This window comes from Gavialis gangeticus, unplaced genomic scaffold (assembly GCF_001723915.1).
Source record: "Gavialis gangeticus isolate Ggan-Ray unplaced genomic scaffold, GavGan_comp1, whole genome shotgun sequence".
In the NCBI taxonomy this organism is placed as follows: domain Eukaryota; kingdom Metazoa; phylum Chordata; order Crocodylia; family Gavialidae; genus Gavialis; species Gavialis gangeticus.
This window is the reverse complement of record NW_017728998.1, coordinates 4,589,075-4,600,906: the sequence shown is the minus strand read 5'-3', so window position 1 is coordinate 4,600,906 and position 11,832 is coordinate 4,589,075. Positions and strand designations below refer to the sequence as shown.

Below are 11,832 nucleotides of genomic sequence, written 5' to 3'. Positions count from 1 at the left end.
CCTAGTACAAGAAAGGTTAGCAACCACTGATCTAAAATCCTCAGCAAAGCTGTTTCAGATGGTCACAACGGCTGGCTAATTCTCAGTTCTTTCCCACAACAACTTATATAACTTGGATAATGGCTGCACCCTTGTACTCAGTCCTTTCAAGACCAAAACTTCGTTGATTGATGCCACAGGTCTGATCAATAGAAAAAAATTAGACAATCTGGGTGCACTCTGAGAACTTCTTTTGTTATCCTCCTTCCTCTGTTCGCAATCAAGTTAACTGAGCTTTTATTCTACATCTCTTTGGGGAAAAGGGTTGCAATTTGCCACAATTCTTCTGAATGAGGACACTGGTTAGACAACCAGCCCCACTATTGTGATCCTGATTATAGAGCAAGATTCTCACAATACAGATGCCTTTTCTTCCTTTTATGGAATTTTGCCTTTAAAGCTGCTTCACAATTTTCTCTCAATGCCTGTGTTGAATTAAATGCTGATGGTAAATGCTGACTGAACAATCCTGGGACTAAAGACCACTATTTGCTAGAAAAAGAGTGAAGCACTAACTACCGAGCAAATTTGTATGTCCAAGGAGAAGACCTTTAAAACATGTTTCTTATCAGAGACACTTGAGATGGATTGGTAACTCTGATTGTGCAAGTCATTCAACCTGCTGGTAATTAGCTGAGATGAGAACTGGATTGAGTCCTGGGAGGTGGGCCGAGTCCTTAGGTGAGTGCATTAAAAGACCTGTTTAGGTTAAAAGGAGTTAGCCACCACTGTTTCCCATTTAGGGCTTCCCAGCAGTAGATTGTAGGTAACTAGTTTTTAAACAGTGACTATAGCTTACATGCTAAGGATACTGAGTATGAAAAGGGCTTCTGTAGTGGCTAATGATGGTGAGCTAGTCTTAATTGAAAACATAGTAAACTGTCCTGGAGGCCGGCAGCCCAAAGCATGATGATAAGAGACTTGTGATGAGGGCTTTGTTTAGGAGGAAGGTTGCTCTTGGCTTGTATTGGAGCATGGGTGGTGTGAAAACAGGCTTGAGGAACGTAAAAACAGGTTTATTTTCTAGTAGTCAAAGCTGGCTTGGAAGGATGGGTGAAATTAGGAAGCTGCTAAGCGAAGGGATGAGGGGAGGGGAGAAAAAACTCTTTCTCTTGAAGGCCTTGAGTTGCTGCAGAAAAAAGCTGTTTATAGGGAACAGTAGAGTCAAATATCTACCGAGAGTCATGTGGAAGCTGTAGTCTGGGTTTAAAGAAGCCTGTTTCTCTTCATTAATGTGTGATAAGGAATCCCTAGGGGAAAGGTATAGACAGTCCTGACAGATGGCTGGCTAATTAATGGCAGGGGGAGGTGGTCATTCTTAGCTGTTCTAGACTCTTTAGCTCAAATTCTTTATTGCTCAAAGGGACCATGATGCAAAGCATGAGACCCAGTTTTCCCCAAGAGCAGTTTCTAAGAGACATTGGGGAAAGAATTCCTTTTATTAATGAGCCCTGCTATCCTACAACAGGCAAGTGAAGGTCTGTATTTTCCTATTTCAGTATTGTTTTTCTTTGCCTCTTTGCTTCCTGTAGCTTCTAAGGCTCTTGTTTTATGGACTCCGTATAGGAATCAAAGCTAATAGATAACGCTTCTGGTAGGCCTGCATGTTTCTGTGGACAGCAGCAGAATATTTAAGTCTTGGCACAGAATATTCTGAAAGTGGGGCTCTGTATCCCTGCACAGAGCTGACTTTTTAACAGCAAACACCTGCTTTAGGATCTAACAATAGCCAAATCTATGGTTTGTTCTATTTCAGTCTTCATGGCTATTGTAGCCTGTAGGATGGGGCACAAGCAGAAGAGTCAGAGCTGCTACTTATTCCCAGCACTGCAGCTGTCTAGATCTGTGACTTTTTTTTTTTTTGCCAATTCATCCTGCCTCTGTTTCCCTATCTGTTAAATGGGGACAATTATACCCTTGGGTATAAAGTTTTTTGTGAGGTATATTAAAAGTAGTCTGAGCAAGATCTTCAAAAGAGATCACCATTCAGCCTCCTAAATCAAGTCGTCAAATTTTCTAATCTGTTCTGCATTGCTGCTCTGAAGCCCGAGCTTGAAGGACAGTAACATCTGATAGATAATTTGTGGACAAAAGCACAAAATTCACTTTCTATTGTCTGTCTCTACTTCAAAACATCAGACAAATTTAAATAGTGAGGCTTTTTTAAGACAGTATCTAAGAAGGCTTTGTTTGGCTTGAAAATGGAGGCACTTCTGAAAGGCCTGACTTTGAGGTACCAACTCTCTCTCGTTAATTAATTTAAAATGAAATACTGTGTCCAGCCTGTTTTATAAACTAACTCAAACTTTGAGGTCCCTTTTAAAAAGGATTCCCCTCATCATTCATTGGATAAAGAGACCAAAGAACACATATGGTTTGTTTTTTGTCCCATAGTCTGTTTCTAATGCATCAATCCCCTTGCTGATAACCAGCCAACTTTGTTCCACCTCCAGTTTTTGGCTATTGGTAGCATGGAAGCATTCATAGACCTCCAGGCTATTTCCCTTAGCAGTCCTATTTGGAGTGATCTCATCTTATAATTGTATAGCTACCGGAAATACTTGGCCTTGAGTCATAAGGTGCCTGCTGAGCATTCACTGCAGAATGTGAATGTGGCATCTTTATAATTTGAAATCCTAGTTTCACCCTGAAAACTAACCATGAAACAAATAATCCCCAGTTCACCAGCCAGTTGGACTATATGGCTTCTTAATGCACTGAAACAGGCTCATCTTGCTAAGCACGTTGCTGATGCAGTTCCCTGTGCTCTGACTGGTTATGGAAGCAGCTCCAACTCATGCCCCATCAAGACTAGGTCTGTCCCTTGTTTAAAAAACAAACACAGTGCTAAGAACATGACTGTGAAGAAAGGAACGTAGGGATGGTTGGACCCGAGTCAAACTTCCTCCTGTGTAACAGCATCGGCTTGTACCATAAGGCAGGTTTAAAGAAGAAACAATCGAATATTTTCAATGCAGAGGCTGACTTTTGTTTTTCCTGTTTAAAAAAAAAAAATGTAGAGTTGGGTTGCAATTGAAATGATTTCATTGCACATCTAATGAGGTCTTGGTCAACTGATGTGATGTGGTGGCAGGCTTTGCAATGAAGATTTGTCTAGTTTGGGTTGCCTCACTGGATCTAAATAACATCACCTATGAATGTGGCATCTTGTAACTTGAATTCATAGCACAGATCTGTAATATATGATGTTTCATAGTTAGTTACAGTTTCCTGGAGTTGATTGCACCTGCAAAGTACTAATTCATAGAACTTTCTTATACTTAAATTACTGCCAGATGTTAGTTTCCTATCACTTATTTTCCCATCTCCTTGACAAACTAAGGTATTTTTTTTACATGCTGTAGTTTAATAGAAACAGGCAAAATATATAATAAGTACTCCATGGTTAATATTCAGGTTATTAAGAGTCAATCAATGATAAATTCCTATTCTTTAGTTTGTGGGATAAAAATTCCCTTAGAGCTAAAACCTTCTTGATTTGCTTCCAGCCTGAATGGGAATGTATTCTGGAAGATTAAGCAAAAATGCCCCAGCTGTTTTGCGGTGTTAGTGCAGGGGAGAAAATAAACACTCAGTTACAAACCAAGGAAAATGTCTCTTCCTCTGTGCAGCTTTGGTAGGTGCTGTTCCCCTTAAATAGCTGATAACTTGCAACTGAAAGCATACACATACCTAAAATTAAGGTGGTGCCTTGAGATGGTATAGGGACAAGTCCCAGCCAGCTAGGCCTGAATGTGGGTTTGCTGCTGAACTACTATGAAGAATGTAAGACCCCTATTTTCTCCAGCAGACCCTCATTGGTTTTTAATTAAACCAGTTCAAAAGCACCCTTTGCTCCCTTAGGCAGAACCACTAGCCAGATCTGGCTTAAAGCTTCAGCATTTTAGTATGAGATGTGATAAGTGGAGGAGCAGGTAGCTACAAGAAGACAGGAATGGGATGTGGAGCAAGTTCTTTAGCTGCATATATAGTTCTCTTCTAGACTGCAAAACAAACTGAAGTTATGTTGAGGTAATGTTGTATACAATAGCATTTATTTAATACACTTATTTAATAAATAAATAATAGTATTTTTTTTTTCCATGTTTGCAGTAGTGAAATGTGAATGACTGCATCTTAGCTGATGCATGGGGGAGAGCTGGGGGGTTGATCAGGAACATGTATTACTAGATGGAAGATTTTTAATCATTTTAAAGAGTTTTTTGTAACTGGGGGTTGTAATAGAGCCATATCATTTGGACATGGTTCAGAGGGGAACAAGTGGTACAAGAGGGAAGCAAGTAGTGCTAGTCTACACTAATGCTAGACTTGACTTGTAGACTTGACTATGCTGTAGTAGCACCATGATGCTGCAGTAGTACCATGATGATTAACAAGAAATATGGCATATTAATGTAGGCAGGTCTGAGTTTGGTTTTTTTTTTCTGTCAATACTGTGTAACTTAATTCTGTTCTAGGGGATCCAGTTCCAACACTTGTCGAACCCAATGTAGCGGGGCTCTGCCAGCGTAGATCCTGGGGGACAATATTACATGCAAGGGGCAGTGGTCAATGTGGGGAGCTTGTATACAGGGGGTGGGAGTATTTAGGGGTAACACGGTTGTGCTATTGTAGGGCGATGGGGTTGGAGTATGTCAATGGTTGGTAGGGTGCCAGTATGAAGGGAATGATGTGGGGGGAGGTATGGCCAACGGCGCCTCTGGAAAATCCTCCATGTGAAATGGGAAGACCGGTTCAGTGAGGATGCTGGTATTTGTGCAACCAGCGTTGGTGATCCTCAAGCACCAACTTCACCGGAGTGCTCTCCTTCCCCATTAGTTATGACCAAAGACTGCAGTGGCCAACAAGGACCCATTGAAGGTGTGTCACTCAAGAAAATGGCTGCTGACATCAAGAGCTGGCAGCCACCTGCCTCCAATGGCGCCGCCACCTCAACCCAGCGGCAGGACAGCCTGTTTCCAGGCAAAGCGTCTTGGAGATGACAGCACGGAGCAAGGAAAAGGAGGGGAATCCCAGCCAGCGGCCCGCTCCACTCCACGGGTGGCTCTGAAGCCCTCTCAGGCCCCGTGCGCGTGGTCGAGGCCGTCCCTGACGCACACGATGGCTGCCGTCTCTGAGGGGCCGGCCATTGTGGAGGACAGTCCAGTTGTCCTCTACGGACATGAAGGCATACGGTTTTGCATCACAGAGGACAACCGGACTGTCCCTCATGAGAAGGCGTTTGACGTGGCGCAGCTAGGAGCCTGGTACGCCGGTGTCTCGCGTGGCGTGGGGGTGGCCCCACAGAGGAGCCAAACCCGGGGGGAGGGCGTGGCCACACTCAAGATGGCGCCACGAAGTATGGGGCATGCGCACCCGCCACACGCAAGATGGCACTGGGGCGGCGCATGCGCAACCGCCACACCCAAGATGGTGCCGGGGGCGGGGCGGCCCCGCCCCTATGACGCAGGCGGGAGGCGGTGGAGCGGGCCCGGGAGCTGCAGACAGCGCTGAGCCGCCGCCACCGTCGCTATCGCCGCCAACGCCAGCGCCATGCCCTCCGAGAAGAGCTTCAAGCAGCGCCGCTCCTTTGGTGAGGGGCACCCCCCTTTATGGAAGTGGGGGGCACCCCCTTTTTAGAGAGAGGCGGCACCCCCTTCTGGAGGTGGGGGAGGGGCAGGAGCACCCTGCTTTTGGTGGGGGCACCCCGCCTTGTGGGGGGGGTCCCGTGGCGTCCCCCAGCCTCTGCCCCGCATGGGATTTCTCACTCCTCCCCTCAAACCCCCCGTTTGGTGGGGCCGGGCCCGTGGGGATGCATCAGGGAGCGGGGTTGATCCGCCCCAAGTGTCGGATCCTCCCTCCGCAAAGTCAAACGAAGCCGGCGAATCCGGTCTGTCGTTTCCTGGGGCTGTCTCCGCAATAGCATCACTCCACAACCACGAAAAAGGGTTGCCGCACCTCCCATGGGCAACCTCGGTCGTGGGTATTAAGTTCACGGCAGAGAGCAGCTGCAGCGAGCCCTGTCTCTGCACTCGTCCCGTCTCTGCAACGGGATGAAGCTGGCGTCCGTCGTCCGCGAGGAGGTTTCTCTCTCCTGTTTTGTGCTGCTCGGTCGATGCTTCCTGTGTGCAAATACATCCTTTTTCCCAGTTGAAAAGGAAGTTTAGTCGAAATAGTTTGCTTGGTTGTGTTGTTTTGTTTTTTCCCTGCACTGCCGCCCCTCCCAGCCTCAAATCTCTCTCCCCCAGTTCTGGTGACTTCAGTCATCGAGGATATCGCTCGCTGGAAATACTTCTCTGCCCTTGGAAGCCATAACGATAGGTGTTAAGAATTCATCCGTTTATAGGAAATTTAGAAAGTCATGTGGGCATCTAGGATGGCGAGCTGACGGGAACAGTATAAAGGCCTTCAAGAGGTCTGGGGGAAAATCGTCAATGGAAAGCCTGTTCATTATGACCCTCTGTTTTTGTTTTTGCTTCATCCTTGCTCGGGTGAGACTAATTGTGTTTGAGGGTCTTGTGTCGGATGTGCTGCGGGTCCTTTTTAGGCATGTGAAAGCTTTTGTGTGGCTGGTAACGTGTGAGCTCTTGGCACGGACCGGAGAGGAGGACGAGACGCTGCCTTGAACAGCAGGCTAGCGGCACCTTTGTGTACGAGTAACGGGTTCGGACTGATGGGTGCCGATAGTGGCTTTTTTCCTGTTCCTGATCAGTTCAATAAATGCGGCTTCCACGTCGTGCTGCAGTACTAAATCTCCCTCCTGGGGAAGGTGCTTGGAGATGAAGACAGCCCAGCATGCGTCAACCAGGAAACGAATTTTAGGCTTCTGGAGCCAGCTATACCTGGCGTAAGCAGGTTGAACTGATTTCCAGGCAGCTGCATCTGTTCACACCGGTCTGACTGCACTGTGCCAAAGCAGAGTTATGTTGGTGCCATTAAGACTTCCCTTTGAAAGGAAAATGGGACTTTGTCTTGCTAACTGCTTAGGGCAAAGGCTGTAAAGGAAGCTTCCGGCAGCAGCATCGGTGTTTGGGAGCGTGCAGAGTTCAATCAAAACAGAAAAAAACTGTACCTGTGTAACACTAGACTGCTGGGTGTAAGCTGAGCCTGGCCTGTTTTGGTTAGCCCTCGCTCCCACGCAGGTCTAGCCAATGACTTCCTCTTCGGGCACGTGGTGTCATACCTAAACAAATAGGCAGGTGGAGATGAGAATTTGATGTGACGCAGCAAATCTGCATGAGTTGATGTTGCCTGCTCAGCAGACAGGCGATGGGACTGTGTCTGCTAACCTCTTGCAGTTGCCTTGCTGATTGAAGAACACTTCTGTCCCTCCCAGGAGAGTTTGGGTTTCTTACTGCTTTGATGGACTTCTCTTTCCCATTTTTTACTAATGTTTTTCATTCTGCTGTTTCAACAGGAAGATGCCTGGCAAGGCAGTCAAAGCCGAATAAACATGCATACTTTTATATTGCAGGAAAAAAGCCATCTAGTATGTATCTGGGCATTTTAAATAAACAGTGTTTTTTCTTTTTCCCTTCTGCAGAGCAAAGAGTAGAAGATGTACGACTGATTCGAGATCAGCACCCAACAAAAATACCAGTAAGTACAGCTGTTGTCGCTTAACTTCTAGGCCTCGCTTCCATCCCACAGTGAGAGAGCAAGCGAGCCAGGAATGAATCAGCTGGGTCTTCAGGACTGAGGGTTGTCCTTTTAGGGTGACTTGGATCTGTGGAGTCTGAGACTTGTTTCCCAAGCCCAGGGGCTGGAAGGTGGCAGCTCCTCCCTGGATGCAACATGGGCTGCTGGGGTATGACCATGTTGCTGTGTGCGACTTCTAGCAAAACTGCACCTCCAAGGATCCAGTGCCAGCCCAAAGTCTTGCTTTTCAGAGCTCAAACTAAAATGAGTCTCATGGCCTTGATAGAGGGGTATGAGGATGCTTCCACGGGGAGCAGGACCTGGAAGGATAAGCACTCATTCGTGCTTTGGTTTGAGTTCTGTGTAAGGACCTGCGCTGAGGAAATGTACCTAAGAGAAGACATGTGTGAAGCCTGTGGAAGTGCCACTACCCTGCTGGATTGTTAGCTACCCTGTTTGGGTTGGGTTACACAAGGGGTTGACACCTGTTGTCAGCTCCAGTCCTTTCAACCTCTCCTGTCTGATTTGCTGTTTAGTCAGGGCCACCCTGCTTGTCTGAACTATCCTCTGTCTTCAGGTTTTGCCCCCTGCCACCTCTGCCATGCTGGTTGTTGTAGCGGTGGTGGGGCCATTGCTGCATTTACAGCTGCCTTGTCCTCTGGACTTCCCCAGGGGCAGGTTGCCTGGGGCTTGCTGATGCTGCCAGTGACTGGTGAATTAGGAGTCCCTGTTCTTGCCACGGTTGCTGCAGTCTGAGCTTATCTCTGCAAATGCAAGGATAAAACAAAGCTTGAAATCCAAAGGAAATTTTCTAGAGGGAGCAATGCCATGCTGCTAATAAGGCTGTGCTTAATTGGTTGGTCTCTGCATGACAGTTGCCTGCCTCCCTTATTTCCCATGGGTTGTGCCTGCTTTATGGCCTCCTACTGAGGGGTGGGAGGTGCCTTGCTGCTTTGCAGACAGAAGCAATAATGTGATCAAAAAACTCAGTGCTGGAAGCTGATTATCATCAGTGAAAGCCACTGCAAGTGGTTCTTGCCTAAGTTATGAGAAAGCTCATTGCCAAAGCTGGGGTTGCACTCTCCACTCAAAAGGAAAATGGAAACTGAACGTGCCTGAGCTGGCCCTCAGCCACATTAACTTCCCTCTGACCAAAAGAATGTTGTTCTTTCCCATTTGGGCAAGGTCCCTTTTGCAACAGCTTTTTTAGCCAGATCCATGTTTAAGCTGGCTCTAGAGGAGACAATGCTGTATAGACAGTGGTATATGTCCAATATTGGAACCGTGCTGTAAAACTGTACTGATGGTGAGTCTAAAATCCCTGCTTGTCTCTTCATTTTGTCCAATACATCTTTTGACCAGAGGTGTGTGCACATGCAGCTGAGCCCCGGAGGAGCTGCCACACCTAAAACAAAGCAAGATTGCAAGTGGTTATAACCGCTCGGAGTCTGGCCTTTGCTCTTCTTACATGCTTTTAAACTGAAAGTGATGCAAGGGTGGGAATCCCCTTGGAGCTGCTTGCACCTGCTTCCAGTGCATCATTGAAACTGAATTTTTCTTTTTTCCAGGTCATTATTGAAAGGTACAAAGGGGAGAAGCAGCTTCCAGTTCTGGATAAAACCAAGTTCCTGGTACCGGATCATGTTAACATGAGTGAGCTGATCAAGATCATCAGGTAGTATGTTAACATGTGCCAGATCCAAATTGCAGTCTCGTTCACTAGTTTGCTAGTGGGTGAATGTGCTGGGTGACCCTTTAAACCAGGGCTCTCCAACTTCTAAGTGGCCCTATCCTCCCTGCTTCCAGATCATATGTTGTTCCATGTGGTGGACACCCTAGGCATTTATAGGCATGCTCTGGGAAGCAGGGGTGGGGCACTTTAATTAGCACAGCTCTACACCATGTGTACACCACCGCCTTTCTGTACGTACCAAAACCCTGCCATGGTGCAGGAACATCCCCTGAGCTCGCATATGGATGTTATGTAGAATAGGCCTTTTGTTCCCTGTGTGCCTAAAACTTCAGCTCAAGTTGGGTACAAGCTAGCTGCTGTGTAGGGCAGAAGCCAGGCTGCCTTAAATTTGTACCTCTGCAGAAACATAGTAATGATGCAGTTTCCATCATGTCCCCCTACCCACCCCAGCCAGTGGGTGAGGGGATTGCTCCACTCCAAAACCCAAGGTCTCAAGAAAATAAACATGTGCTTTCCTCCCTGTCTTCCTACTTGAGGTCTTGCAACAAAGCCACCATCCCCCTGCAGAAGATGATTTGGTGCTTACAGGGTCAGAGGCAGGGCCCATCCTGTCAGGGCTGCCCAAGAAAATAAGCTGCTACTCCAAGCACTTGGCTTCTCAGGCATGTGTAAACCATGTAAAAAGTCATGGCTTTGTCCTTCACGCTGTTGTCTGTCTGGCTTTTCCTCTCCCCCGTTTGGGGCATGTGCAGATAGAGCCTGTTCTAACCTCAGGCTTCCAGTTCTAACTCCACAGAAATGGCTTGCCTTTCCTGGGATTCTTACACCCTAGATTAAGAGTGTTAAAGAAAATTATTCCTCATGGAGGCTTGCAGTGCATCCTGCCTCGGGGAGCCTTTCTTACCTCCTGCTGGAGCCCCCGCGATTGGCATCTGTAATGCATCTCTCTTTTCTGTAACAGACGGCGCTTGCAGCTGAACTCGAACCAAGCTTTCTTCCTGCTGGTGAACGGACACAGCATGGTGAGCGTCTCGACGCCCATCTCGGAGGTGTACGAGAGTGAAAAGGATGAGGATGGATTCCTTTACATGGTCTATGCCTCTCAGGAAACCTTTGGAGTGAACTTGGCTGTGTAAGGCTTCTAGCCTAGGATTTTGGTTTGACCCTCATGCCCCAGAAAAATGAAAGGGATGTCACTCTGCCCTCAGTACCATAGTGTAGTCTTGCTTTAGCAGGTGTTCTCATCTTGCCTTGCCTTGTTTGTGGATATTAAAGAGATGAGTGCCAGTACAGACAGGCAGACCCTGCTTTGAAAACCTGCTGTAATATTTAACACAGGCACACTTAAGTTTCTGGACTCTAAATGGAACCATACCTTGCATATGTAAATAACCAATAAAAGGGACACTCAGCTGGCCTTTGTAATAAAGGAATTGGCACCTTTTCATGTAGTGAACCCATGTGTTTCAGTGTGACATCTTTGTGGCAAATCCCTCTACAATTCCTTTTAAAAAAAAAAAAAAAAAATTCCAGCTTGTCAAGGAAAGGGTTTGTTGTTTTGGGGTTTTTTTGTTCTACTGGAGAGCAAAAACAGGGACTATCCTAAACTTCTGGGTCAAGCTATGGAATCACTCTGCTTTGGTGTTTACAGTATGTTGCAGCACGTGGTGGGGAGGGAAATTTATCATCTTTCTTGGTACCACCACTGTATAAGGAGGTGCCAGATAGTTAAGTATTCCCATCAAACACCCCAGCTTTCCTCTAGTTTTAGGAAGTGCATATGTTAAGGTTCTTAGGCTAATAGCAGTGAAGGCTGGGGACTTCTCTCAGCACTTTGTATGTTCACTGAAATACTGCTCAGTAGCATCTTGTTTTCCTTCTAACCTGTAGGGGGTCTCTCTTCTCCCCTCCACAACCTGGAAAATAGCAGGTGGGCAGGGTTGGTTCAAAGAAATGACTTCAGTAGACAAGACTGTGAGGATAGATGCAACCAGTTGCAAAGCAGGCTAATACAATCGGAAAAACAAATAGTACCCTATAATGTTGAGTCTTTGGAGTTCCGCCTGGTCTGCCCTCCACTCTCGCTCCATCTTTGCAGCTGTGTGGTTACCTATAAGCTCTATGGTGCATCCAGGCCTTCTCGTGTGTCTTAACACCCATCCACACTGGATTCAGATCTGCTGCTGGAAATACGAATCCAAACTGCCTACAACTGTCTATCACTTGTGCATGTTATAAGTGAGGGGGTAGGGGAAAGTGATCTGTTTTAAAAGCATTTCACATTAGGAGCAAATGGTCATCCCATCATTGAAGTTTCTCGCCACTTGCATGTGGCTGAAAAATCTTGGCATTGCTGTTGTCACTATAAATAGGGGCTCATCCTGTGGAGAAGGAATGTCTCAAGTAGGATCACTGTCCTTCCTCTAGAGTTGATGTTGTAAAGTGGAGTGTAACAGACTGAA

The 11,832-nt window shown here is 46.6% G+C and overlaps 1 protein-coding gene across 1 annotated transcript; it reads left to right on the top strand.

The window, feature by feature from the left end:
• The first annotated feature begins 5,520 nt into the window (after nt 1-5,520).
• On the top strand, nt 5,521-10,826 carry MAP1LC3B (microtubule associated protein 1 light chain 3 beta). The gene is made up of 4 exons (XM_019505426.1): nt 5,521-5,632; nt 7,583-7,638; nt 9,246-9,352; nt 10,332-10,826. The coding sequence occupies exons 1-4, from the start codon at nt 5,593-5,595 to the stop codon at nt 10,504-10,506; spliced, it is 378 nt and encodes a 125-aa protein (XP_019360971.1). The 5' UTR covers nt 5,521-5,592; the 3' UTR covers nt 10,507-10,826.
• The last annotated feature ends 1,006 nt before the right edge of the window (nt 10,827-11,832 follow it).

What these genes read in the sequence shown, in the direction of transcription:
- MAP1LC3B (XM_019505426.1), top strand. Translation starts at nt 5,593, where the DNA reads ATGCCCTCCGAGAAGAGCTTCAAGCAGCGCCGCTCCTTTG. An exon ending in CAAGCAGCGCCGCTCCTTTG is followed by an intron (nt 5,633 to 7,582) that starts GTGAGGGGCACC and finishes TCCCTTCTGCAG; the next exon opens with AGCAAAGAGTAGAAGATGTA. An exon ending in AGCACCCAACAAAAATACCA is followed by an intron (nt 7,639 to 9,245) that starts GTAAGTACAGCT and finishes TCTTTTTTCCAG; the next exon opens with GTCATTATTGAAAGGTACAA.